At 38.4% G+C, this 13431-nt stretch overlaps 1 protein-coding gene across 3 annotated transcripts in view; it reads right to left on the bottom strand.

The window, feature by feature from the left end:
* The window catches only part of LOC118823365 (kelch-like protein 28), a 48712-nt gene that overhangs the window by 11324 nt on the left and 23957 nt on the right, over window positions 1–13431 (bottom strand). For all 3 annotated transcript variants that reach the window (XM_036592912.1, XM_036592911.1, XM_036592913.1), the window contains exon 4: window positions 10368–10811. In XM_036592912.1, coding sequence (XP_036448805.1) covers window positions 10368–10811 — 444 coding nt within the window. The remainder of the gene's footprint in view (window positions 1–10367; window positions 10812–13431) is intronic.

Below are 13431 nucleotides of genomic sequence, written 5' to 3'. Positions count from 1 at the left end.
TTTTTGGTCTTTTTTTTTTCTAGAAAACAAAAAGGTTCTATGTCCAAAGTCAAACCTTAACTTATTTCTGTAAGGCCAATCAGCACTTCGAATACATACAAGAGGACCGATCAGGTTCTGCTTCTTTGTCATGTCACCGCACTGCTCAGTGACTGTGAAAAAAACGAGCACAGCAATCAAATAGGAGAAAACATCATGCAATGTATAACTTGAGCAAAACTTCAAGATGGAGGATTTCATTGATGATGGGACAGGTAAGTTAAGTATTTTTTTAATCATTTTAGATTTGCAAAGGAGTTTTATTTTCATTGTTAGCTACCATGCTAGCCAGGTAACACTAGCTTGTTAGTCTGCCAGCTAATGCTAATGATTGGGTTTTGAAGAAAGATCGTTCTAACAGCTACCTCTGTATTAAAATATTAATTATTGCAGAATGATTGCAATATTAGATTTTAATATAGCTTTTAGCTAGTAAATGGTACCATGCTAGTAACTTTTTCGTAATGACCCTGTTTTGTAAAGACTTGACAATTGTGTAATTAATAATTAATTAATTTAAATACGTAATTATTTCTAAGTTTGAATATTTGTATGTCTCCTTGCAGTTCTTTACAAACATTTGAATTGATGGGGTCTTAATTACTACATAAACATTAATTTAATTCATTTATCCAGCTTTTTTTTTCTTTCTTTCTCCCAAAATAAAACATTTTGGCTCATACTGCCTTTAGATTGACCAGCTACACTTACTTGCTGGGGCAGTTCATTACAGTAGCTGACTGCTGTAAAACCTAAAGGACACTTAAACTAATGGTTCCTACTTTAAACTGACCTCTGCACTGGCCAAAATATTTGGCACTGACCTTTATACTTAAACAGCAATGCTTCTTTGAAAAAGAAGAAGAGATGATTTGTCCTAAAACAAGAAATGTCACAAAAAAAAGAAAACAATAAAAATGTCATAAAAATGCCAAACAAGGCATTAAATTTCACTTTCTCATAATGTAGACACTCTGCTACAACACTATATTTAATACATTTTATCGTACAAAACAGATTCAGAGTAACCTGTTTGTGCTCCTTGAAAGTCATTGCTTCTTTTCATGCTTTGTCAGATAGAACCTTATAATTCCAAGCAGAAAGTGAGTTCTTAGGATTAGAAGGTTCTACCTGCATTTGACCTGTTTAAAAACTCATTTACAAATTTGATAGGATTTTGATGCTGTACATTTAGAATAAAAGTAGGGTATCTGTCATTTTCATGTTTGACACAGACTTGTTACACATATCAGTCTTCCAATTTAGAATGCAAAATCTTTGAAGCTCAATATCTCAAAACTGCTCAGAATGCAGATAGAACCTTATAATTCCAAGTGGACGAAATGCTAATGGCCTAGTCTTTTTTTCACCTGATATCTTTCAGCTCAAAACAAAAAGTTTGTGATAAGAAAGTAAACTGATTTCAAGCGTGATAACTGATGTTGAAAGTTTTCATTTCATTACATTTAAATGAGCAGAGTGTAAGAATGAACATAAACTTGTTTATATGTGTTCCATAGCATTACTCTGCAGACTCTTGACCACTGCTACACTGCACTCAAGGAGAGTAATGAACCCCTCCCCTGCCTTGCCTTAGGCAAAGCTGATCACACCTCCATTCTTCTCCTGCCCGCATACAAAGACTTAAACAGGTGAAAGAAGTTTTCAGTTTTCAGTCTTTCAATGGAGTGAAGAGGCCATCTTCACACTTCAGGACTGCTTTAAATCTAAAGACTGGAAGATGTTCTGTGACGCAGCTGGAACTGACAAATAAATAAACAAATACACTGACTTCCTCACAAGCTACATCAACTGAGCACTGATGACACTGTGTCAAAAATCAATGTCAGAACATTTCCCCAACCAGAAACCCTGGATCAAAGAGCTCGGGCCGCTGCCTACAACTCTGGTGACCTGGCTAGCTACAAGAAAGCCAGAAGGCCAGTTAATGATTAAGTTATTTATTAACCACTTAGCATTGATTATTACTCTCTTAAGTACCATTAATTGATGTACTCTTATTGTACAGTGTTACCATTGCAATTTAAAAAATGTAAAAAGAAATCACAAGACTTTTTTGCTTGTGTGAGACAAACCAGCTTTTTGCATGCCACTTCTTTTTTTTTTTTTTATTTATCCACAGATCTTTTAATAGTTTTGATTGTATTTATTATTTATTTTATTTTCTTCACTGTGATTTCCCAAACTGCTTGTGTTTTAGCTGCTGAGGTTTGCCTCAGCAGTCAAAACTTCCAGCTCTTCTTGAATGCACTTTTTTCTGTCTGTTTTCCCCTGTCTGCAGCTGTTCGCACTGCCTAGATCTGTATTTTAGCACTACTATTTAAACTGACCAGTTTGCCAGAGGGCGAGCAAGTCATTTAAATAAGAGGTCACAGAAAATCATGCCAGCTGCTCTCGCTAACTTTCAGCAGGCATAGCAGGTTAGCAGGCACTCCTCAGTAATCTGGCCCAAAATGTCAAAATTGCTAACAATTTACACATACTACCCATTTTTTATCCATCATTCAAATACTATTAAAGAAAAAAAATCCAAATATGCAAAAATTAAACTTTGACTATGACTTAAAACTTTTTATGACTTTTAAACTATGACTTTTATCATATTCCAATTTCATTTTAGATCTAACCGGTCAATAAGAATTAAACACTATATCTGAACAGCTTAATCACTGTGAACTGCTGCTGTGCTATATTTGGGGGGAGAGGAGGGATTCTCGCTCACAATTATCTCCCGGTAGCAGACCCCTCCTTCCCAAAACTAACAGCTCATCAGATCCACACGTTTCATTGAAAGGCATGTTCAAGATTCAAAACAGAAAAACTGGTCCAAAAAAAAGCAATAAGTTTGCATGTATACCAAAATACCAGTGCTGTCATTTTGCACTTCATCTTTAATCACAAAAACTGTGACAGTTTTTAAGACTTTTGGTAAGAATAGATAGCTGCTAGCGTGATTCATCACAGCTGCAGATTTTTGAATGGCTGTAGCATCACTGGGGATTGACTTGCGGGCTCCTGACAATAGAGCCTAACCCTAAGATGGCTGCGCCCCTCGGAAGCCCTGGTGCTGTATATCTAAACACACACACAAAATGACCTATAAGTAATGCTTTTATACTCTTACTTACTATTGCGTACAAACTCAATCATTCTGCCACCATGAAAACATCCCTTTCTTTTTCCTCCCTAAGAAACTCCAGCACAGTAAAATGTATCAAGAGTCTAGCCAAAGTTAGTGTGCTCTGTATCTAAACACATTCTTACAAGGAAAATCTTAGTCAAAGAGACAGAACAACAAGAGAATTCCAAGCTGGAGATACAAGCCTCGCCAACAAGGGGGTATGAGGAGAATACCCTAATTTTCTTTTTTAGAAGCTCAGCTTTTATCTAAACATTTATTCCTTATTCTTGACTATTTGAGTCCATGTACATAAGCTGGGGAAGTGACAAGAGGAGAGGAAAGATCAGGGCATAATCTTAAAGTGTCTGAAAGTCAGGTAAGTGTATCTCGACCTGTATGGACATGGATTCTTTCTTGCTTGCCCTCTGGCACTTCACAGACAGAACAGGATGGCCTTCTGAGATCATTTGCGATTGTGGTACCAACTTCCATAGAGAGGAAAAAATAACTCCTAGATACCTTTGATAGCATGGAAGCATCCCTAGAATAACAACTGGCATGGTAAGGCATTACTTACAGATTTAATCCATGACATGCACTACATATGGAGGAACTTGGGCAAGAGAGGCAAAAAAAAGATTACTGATTAACTAAGCCTACTGCAAAAAAACGGTTCAAAGCACGCCTCTAATACTCCTGGTAGCCAATCAGTTACTACACAGTGAATGCCCATTTACATGTACAAACTAAACAAAAAACTGACATTATATGCAGTGACTGGTCATTTGATTAAGTACACCTCCTTATATCTTCACTCACTATCAATTTTATCAGCTCCACTTGCCAAAGGTGCACTTAGTAATTTTACAATTACACTTCATCTGTATCTCTATATACTTTGTTAGTCCTCTGTCATCCTGTACTTTAATGTTTAGGACCCCTACAGCACCACCACAAAGCAGGTATTATTTGGGTGGTGGATCATTCTCAGCACTGCAGTGACATTGACGTGGTGGTGGTTTGTTATTGTGTTGTGTATGAGTGGATCAGACTGCTGGTGTTTTGCTGCTGGAGTTTTTAAACACCTCACTGCTGGATTGTGAGTAGTCCACTCACCAAAAGCACCCTGTGGGCAGCGTCCTGTGACCACTAATGACTAACACAAATTGTGCAGCAACAGATGAGCTATTGTGCTACTGTCTCTGACTTTACAGGTGGACAATGAATGGACACAGAGTTTAAAAACTCCAGCAGTACTACTGTATCTGATCCTGTCGCACTAACATGCCACCACCTCACTGAGAAAAAAAAATATTTGTTGGATTTACTTGGGCAGCATTTTAAGTACATTCAACATGGGGATTTTCAAGCAAGTTGGGAAAAAATGGATTTTGTTGTATATTAAATTATCTACCTGAACATTAGTTAAACTTCTTTAATGTAATGAGTATAAACTAATTTAAAATGAACTGATGCACCAAAATACTACTGTAAGTTGCGTTTATTTATTGTGCTCCATATATACATGCATTGTGCAAATTGTGCATGTAAACTTATGAAGGTTATACTGAAAATGTCTAATTCAAAACAAAAGCAGTTTATGTATTTTAAAATACAACTTTAGAGTTGTAAAGTATGACAAACGACAAAACTGGCAAGGGGAAAAACTCTGCAGATTACAGTAAAGAGTCACATCGCTGGCCCAGAAAAACTCCTTAGCTGATGGGGTGTAGCTGCGCTGCAGTGTTGCTCAGCCGGCTGGACCCGGAAGCTCCCAGCCCAGAAAGAGTCCTTAGCCACAGTGGATGATCTCTCTATGTCTGATAGGCCTTGTTGCCGCAGTGTACAGATAACTTAAAATTCAAACGTTATGCCATGGCTTTTAAGAGGAACATATAAATACACATCATTTCGAAGATGTGTGTTTAAATTTTTCATTTCGTCAAGGTAATTGGTTTCAGCATCGTTCTAAAAGCCTTTTGTGGCCATCCCATGGGTGCTGTGTTAAACACTGCTTGCTGCTTCTGTGACAGCGCTCTATTTTCGCAAATGTGCAGACTGTGAAAAGTGAAAAAAAAAACAGAGTAAGGATATACATGCACTGAAAAAGCTCATTACTAAGCTTAGTACTGTTAAATGTGAGGATTTAGATCAGTTTCTGGACCTTATTGGTCAGGTATGTCACACTACAGTCTTTAAGATGCAGACATTTCTTCTGACTGTATTTCAGTAAGATTTAAATGAGGAGTGTGTAAGGTAAAGTGGCATCTAGCGGTGAGGTTGCAGATTGCAACCAACTGAATTACTGGTCTTATTCAAAGCACACTGTTGTTTCAAATCGTCAAACTAGGAAAAACTGTTGACTGTTTAGTAAAAGTTTATTTTAACTTGCATTGGTCCTCCCCTTATTCCAAGCAGCTGATGAGGCAGGTAATGATTAAGTAGATCTCTTACTGGCCCAAATGCAAATATAATACAGTACTAGCAAACTGTACACATGAGTGTATCTTCATATTTTAGGCTGAAAAAAGTTATCTTGCCTGACAAAGTACTCTGAAACTCCTTGCTCTATGGATCCATAAAATGGCTGCCTGGTGCAAAATGGCTTAGGAACAATATAGAATAGATCCTGAAAAAACTTGAACGAACTTGAATTACGTAGATGCTGAATTAACTCACAATTATTCTTTTATTCAATATGTTTCTCTGAGTTCAGAAAATAATTACATCATTGCATTAGATACACTGCTTTATATAAAGCTAAAAAATGCAGATTTAAAGCATAAGCTATTGAATTTTGTAAGGCTTACTGAACCAAAGATTCTTTTTTCTTCAGTGACTGTCAGTGTCATTACAATGCTGAGACTGCCCCACAACCCAAATAATACTTGCTCTGTCAGGGGTCCTGACCATTGAACCCTGCTAGAAAACCAGCACAGACCAGCATAGCTGGTCACAAGCAAAACCAGCCTATGTTGTGCTTCAACCGGTCAGTATAAATACAAACAAAACACAGAATGAAAAACATAGCTGGCCTCCTACATGTTGTTCCTCCTCTCTGATGTACGTGCATTAACGTCACTGTAAAATCTGTAAAAGACTTCATGGGTAGCATACACTCATGTATCCTCCACTGGAAGCTGCTTCAGCAGGTGTCTGGAGCAGCTTGTCTTGTTGTCTTTGGTATTTGGACAGCCGGCAAAACGGCGCCACAAAATCAGTTTCCGCGTCACAGAGAGAAGCTGGATTACTCGGAAGAAGCCACTGTCGAGTACAGAGACGTAACTAATGAAGGAATAGTCGCACTGGAGCCCACGGTGGAGGGGGGCCAGACCCCTAATTTTTTTATCAAACCACCAACTGAGATGATCTCCATTATTAATTTAACTCCAGTTAACCAATTTCATTAACAATGGCGTGTACAACATTGGCTTACAAAAATTGCCCAGGTTCTGCTTCCTACAGAATCAATTTTACTTCCATCATCTTATTAAAAGCAGAACCTAACAGAACCGTCTATAATAGTTTAGTTTAGCTTATCACTTGTTTGTGTTAATATCAGTATTAACTGGCAGTGTTTTTGAGAGTTCCTGAATTGTTAGATACAATTAACACATCTGTAATTTGTCTCAATGACCCACCCATAGCATTATTAGATCAACCACATATTGAGTAAAACCAATCACCTTTCAAATCAAGCTCACTTCTCCGTAGAGTTGCGCATGCATTCTCTTCTACACTACACAGAGTGGTAAGGCCATGCTGAGGGTGATCAGCACAGGATGCCGGTTTATACTGTCTTTTTTAGTTCTGTGGTGTAATTGTTAATCAAGTAGTTTTACCTCAAGTACTTTTTTCTGCTTGCCAGCCCATTGTTGTAGATAAGAATATGTTCTTAATGACCTGAAGGAAGGTTACAGTACTCATCACATCATGTCCTAAAGTTAGGATAGTATTTTGGGAATTTTATCTAGTTTGGATGCTTCTGTAATACTATTTTCCTGTCTGGAGTTAGAATAAGATTATGAACTTAGGAACTGTTCTTTTGTTATAGCTTCGGTCCTAAGTTACTGTAGTAGCATGCTACCTGCTACCAGAACACCATGTTTGACAGCTTATTAGATAAATGTGGAATATTAGACGTCATAATTTTAAACACATCATTTATCTAACATTTTAGATAAAAGTAGCTTACTACACAATCCTAACATTTCAAACAAGTAAGCTACGCTAGTACAGGCACATTCTGTAGCTGTAAGCAAGCTTCCTGTCACCATATAGTAATTCTCTCATTAGCGTATTTTAGTATATTTGACCATGATAGGTTTAAGCTCATGTGTGATGTACACAGTGGCGTCTTTGGCACAGAAAGCCAGAAAGCAGCAGTCAACTCGTTAGTGAAACTATACACAAACCTAATTCAAACACAAACGCACTCCATCAGTGAAATCACACATTCACAAAATAACGTAACATGGCGCAGTAGATAGCGGAAGTGGAGATAGGAATACGAGTGATAGGATAACAGCATTAGATCTCACAAAACCTTGTTATACAGCATTGCATTACAGAACAGGCCTATGAATAACACACCTCGTAATAAAGCAAAATGACTCACCCATGACAAATAGCTTTCTCTCAAAGTCCACCAATCCATGAATGAATTCAACTGGCAGCATAGCAAGCGCATAAAAGGGCAGGCAAGGACAGCAGAAGAGTGTTTTTACCTACCCTCACAGCTAGCCATGCTTTTGTCCTTTCCAGACTGAATGATGTTGAAATCCTCTGGCTGGTGTGGTCCCAAATGTTTAATCTCTAATTTCTGCTCTAATGGCAGGGTACCAAATTATACTTTTTTACATTTTCAACTTGACTCATTATATTGCCTTGCCATTAGGAGTGGCTACCACAACTGATGAGGAACGTGGCTAGCTGCATAGCAACAACCATGCTGTAAATGATGTTTAACATCTGGATGTATGTAAATTTATTATTTTTTTAATAATTTGTGCCCCACAGCTGGTTATTAAAAGCGTGTTGAACATGCGCAGTGTTTGCAACTGCTCACTTGGTTAGATGAACGCTGATGGTCCAGGCCCACGCTCACCAAACAAAGACTGCTAGGAGAAATAGGTAGGCTACTGGCATTTTCACAACAGGTACAGGAAAATATTTGGAACGTTTCAGACAATGCTACCATTGTCATATGTAATGAATGTGCAACAATGTTAGTTGTGTAGAAAAAAGAATTGTGTATATATATATGACGCAGTGACATCTAGTGGAGCCAGATGGGGCCATACAAAACTAAGCAAATACAAAGCACCTCACGCATTACTTTTTGTACTGAAAGCCTCCACAAGGCATCCAAGAAAAGTATTTAAAAAAATGTTTGCAGAGAGTCTTTAAATTAAAAAAAATGTTATTAAAATTATATGTAGTTAGTAAAATTAAGAGAAGCAACGTGATGCCACATACAGGTCACATTTAAAAGGTGTTGTGAACAGCCAAACAAAAAAAAAAATTGATTTGGTGAGAAAATCTGATTCGGGACACTTTAAACTGCTGTGTGAACATAGCTCTAGCTTCCATGTCGCAGACTGGACATGGCGGAGTCATGACTACATGCACGGTAGTATATTTTTAAGGGGACAGTACATAAACACAGAGTGGGGAAAGGGTTAATAGAATTAAAAAAAGAAAAAAAAAATTCAAAATAATCCGAGATGGGCAAGATTATGTCGGGTAGAGGTTCTGAATGTCGGTTTCAATTACTTTTCGATTAATCGTCCAGCCCTACTAAACAGATAAGATTTCAGAGATAGGATGTTTCTGTAATACAACCCCTTGTTCCCATCATCACCGCTTTTCTGACTTAGTAATGAAGCATTGGAATCACTGTTAACATCTTAATCATTTAATGACAATTTTCAAAAGTCAGTGGATTTCCCTGCAAACCTTTGCACTTTGTTGTTGGATAACTTTAGAAATCATAGCCTTTGTGTTCGTACTACAACTAATAACATAACTGATGTACGCAAGACTTAATGAACCAGTCTTTACGGTAACAGACAAAAAAAGTCTTTGCAAAAATAAAGATTAATAATAATTATAATAATGAGAATGAGATAAAACATTAGATAGGCTACTCAGATACAAGCTAAACACAGGTGCTTATCAGAATTATCACGTCATATAATCTTAAATTTTCTTATGTGCTTGATTGTGGGGAGGTTTTAATTTCATATTTTTCATATATTTTTTAAAAGAACTATTTAATGTGTATTTAAAATGGATTAAACTACTGTTTTCTGTCTGACCGCTCTGTGCACTGTATATTTTAAATGTTGTTTTTATGCTGCATGAAGTTCATTTAGTAACAGATTTTTCATTTTTGCTATTTTGTGCAAAGATTTTACTTAAGTTTACTCTGTTCTGGTTTTGACTCCCAGCAGCCTATTTGCTGGCATTTGGACTGCGTTTGTTTAGAAGCTGTCTCTACCTCATTCATGACACTAATGGGCAATGTTTTCAACCACTACCATGTCTGACCTGCTATTTATGAAAACACAGCTGCACAATTTAGGCGAGAAAATGCTACTCTGACAATTAATCCTAGAATTAAATCAGTTCATTAGTATGGGCATAATGCGACATTCTGGACTAAATGTTTTGTTTTTTTTAGCCTACTTGATGATTATTTTATTGTGTGTTAAATTTCTGCTTAGGATCAAATTTGATTGAACTCTCATGATTTGGCCAGCAGTTATATTTTAAGTTTTAATTTTCAATTTTTTAATTTTCAAATACTGCAGTGGAGCCTATTTTTTTCTTTTTTTTTGGATATGTGCACAGTGAGACTGAAATTACATCTTTTGTTCTATTGGACTACTTATGTGAAATAACCATTTTATAAGAATATGAATATGTGACGATTTCAGATCACTCTAATATGTGACAGCAGCCTGTTCATTTCTCTTGGTTTTGAATGTATTAGGTCTTACATTTGAAAAGAATGCAAAATCTTTTAAAAACACTAGATTATTTTGGAAGAAAAAAATGCTGGACCTCTCATTAACGGTATAACCTATCTAACCGATTATAGATTATCACCTAATCTAATCGATACATGTCAAACAAACCCATACAGAAAGCATGTGTTGCAATCTTCAAGTATTCAGCTTACCTGTTCATGTGAGCAGGTCCGTAGCCCCCAATGGCATAAATCATACCATCTAGTACTGCAGTGGCAAAACAACTGCGTGATTTAGTCATGGGTGCCACCGGCTGCCACTCTTTCACCTTGGTTACATATTTCTCCACTGACTGAAGATAATATTGGCCATCATATCCCCCAAGTGCATATAGCTCCCCTGCCAACACCACAACTCCTAGCGTGCTCCTACACTCCGCCATCCGCTCCACTGAGGACCAGGTGTTGCTGTCTGGGTCCCATTTCTCCACTGTGCTCTCATGGCGTCTGTAGCTGATACCCTGTCGCATGTGTGTGGCAATGCCGCCCACAACATACACCTTCTGGTCCAGCACGGCAACTCCAAACTCACAGCGGGGCACATTGAGTGGGGCCAGCCCAATCCAGGAGTCTGTCTGAGGGAAGTACATCTCCATACTGCCAAAGAGAGAGGAATAAAGCTTAATCACTTAAGTCCTTCCTTCCTTAATTTTAACTTGATATACATTTTATTTAAATGATTAAGCTAAATTAAAATAGTTACTCCTTGGACACAACACTTTTTCTGTGCGGCTGTCATGCTTATTACATCAGCTCACTGTGAAATAACATTGTTTCCTAAGTTGCACATCTTATTAGCTATTATGCCATGGCGACCAGCAATAAAATACATGTACTTTGTTACGATACTAAAGTAAATTTTTCAAGTCTCTGTACTTTATTGAAGTATTTACTTTTTAAATTATTTTTACTTATCCCATTACATTTAAAAATAAATTATTACACTTTTTGCTTCATTACTTTCTGCACTAATGTGGCATTTTCAATGATGAGACAGATCTCAGAACAGTCCTCTCCAGATTCAACTAGCATGTGTTCTGTGTGACCTGACAGAGAAGCACACTAGATCATGTTTATACAAACATGCAGGATGCTTACAGTAGTACTCTGCCTATCAGGAAAAAGAGACCATATCTCACTGCTCATGAAACCAATGTACTGGCAGCACTTGAAATGGTTTAAGGGTGCAGTACCAATAGTGCGCCTGTGGCCAGAAGGTGCAAAATCAACACTACAGGACAGCTGCATGCACAGACTGGGACATGTTCAGAACATCAGGCACCACAGGCTCTCAGGCAGATGTGAACAAACATGGGACAGATGCATGCATTTTTGGCAGCCCGTAAGTTCAAACTCAGACACTTGGCGCATGTGGCAGGGAATCCAGGCGGGGACTGACTACAAGAGCAAAGTCACCAGCTCATCGGCCACAGATGCCTCCTTCTCAGTTGAACTCATCTCATTCTCTGCCACCTTCAAAGTCGACCAAGTTCCCTTGCGCAGTCTGCTGTTCCTACCTGCTTCAAAGTCACAACCATCATCCCCATACCAAAGAAACCTAACATCACATGTCTCAATGACTATTGCCTAGTTGCACTCACATCCATCATAATAAAGTGCTTTGAAAGACTGGTCTTCACTCGTGTTAAAAATTGTCTCCCTTGAGTTCTCATGAGTTCACCTATCATCTGAACAAATCTACCGAAGAGGCGATCTACCTGGAAATGCACATTGCATTGAATGATCTGGAGAACAAAAACACTTAGGTAAGAGTGCTGTTCATTGATTTTAGTTCAGCATTAAACACAATTATCCCCTCTAGACTTGTTTCCAAGCTCAAGACCCTAGGAATCAGTCACACAGTCTGCAGCTGGATTTAAGATTTCCTCAGGCCTCAGTCTGTTAGGATGGGAAACCACACTTCTCCCACTCGCACTCTCAGCACAGGCTGTCCACAAGGCTGTGCCATTTTTATTGGAATAGCAATAAATGTTTAATGAAATTCCAATTTGCTTCAGTATTTTCTTAGCTTGTGCTCTTCCATCTTTAGTCGTATAGAACAAAAGCTTTGTATGACAACAAAACAGAACAATTCAAAATCTTAAATCAAGTCTAATTAGGAAAGGGACATTTCACAGCTTTCAAACATCTTAAATTTTTTGGCCATTCTTCAAGCTGTAATCAATAATAGTTTAGTGGGGGACTTCCGGTAGCGTTAGATGGAGTAGACGTGTTTCCAGAAGCTCCGTACTCCTTCTCTCAATTTACCCTCACCTTCATTTTTTTTTTTACAGACAAAAAGGCCGAAACTTGATGTCAGATAGATTCTATAAGTCATGACGAAACCAAACAAAGTCAAGAAAAACGACAAAACAGGTGAAAACGATGACAACAGCAATGCCGCATTAGGGTCGGCTTCAGATGAAGAAGCTAGCAATGCTAGCGGCTCAGCTACCAATGATGACCTCATGGCTGCTATCGGCTCACTTAGTAGCAACGTGAACAACAAACGTGCAGAAATTGCTGCATCGCTCTCAAATCAGAATAAAGCCCTGGCAGATATCACAGTGCAGATGAAAACAACAGAAGAGGCTTCAATGGAGCATGAAAAAAGAACTGAGGAATTAGAGCACACGTGTGCGGCGCTACAAAAAGATGCATCCCAGCTGCAGGCTAAGTTGGAGGAGTCACACTCCCGTCAGCAAAATATTAGAATTCTCGGTATAAAAGAGAAGGAGGAGAACGGTAGACTGACAGAATTTGTTGCCAGATTAATCCCTGAAATTCTGGGAAACGAGCATTTCAGCAAGCCAATTCAGGTCAACCACGCACACAGGAGCCTGCAGCCGGCCATCGAGGGTAGGGCACGGCCTAGCATAGCCTGGCTCCATCACTATCAAGTCAAAGAACTTGTGCTATGTTTGGCTAGACAAAAGAAACAGCTCCACTACAAGGGATCCCGGGTGTCTATCTATCAGGATCTGGCCTCCGACATCATCAGAAAAAGGCAAGCATTCCACAAAATCATGAGGAAATGCAGTGAAAGGGTCATAAGATGTGGTTTTCAACATCCTGCGAGGTTCATTGTAACTGCAGGAGACATCACCTTAACCTTTGCTACACCAGCAGAGGCAGAGAATTTCCTTCGTAGGAAGGTTAAAGACCGGTGAGCCTACTAATGCGCAAACACGGAGAAACGGTAAAGAAAGAAAGACAG

This window comes from Colossoma macropomum, unplaced genomic scaffold (genome assembly GCF_904425465.1).
Source record: "Colossoma macropomum unplaced genomic scaffold, Colossoma_macropomum, whole genome shotgun sequence".
Classification (NCBI taxonomy): domain Eukaryota; kingdom Metazoa; phylum Chordata; class Actinopteri; order Characiformes; family Serrasalmidae; genus Colossoma; species Colossoma macropomum.
The sequence above is the reverse complement of the archived record's forward strand: the minus strand, read 5'-3'. Positions and strand labels throughout refer to the sequence as shown.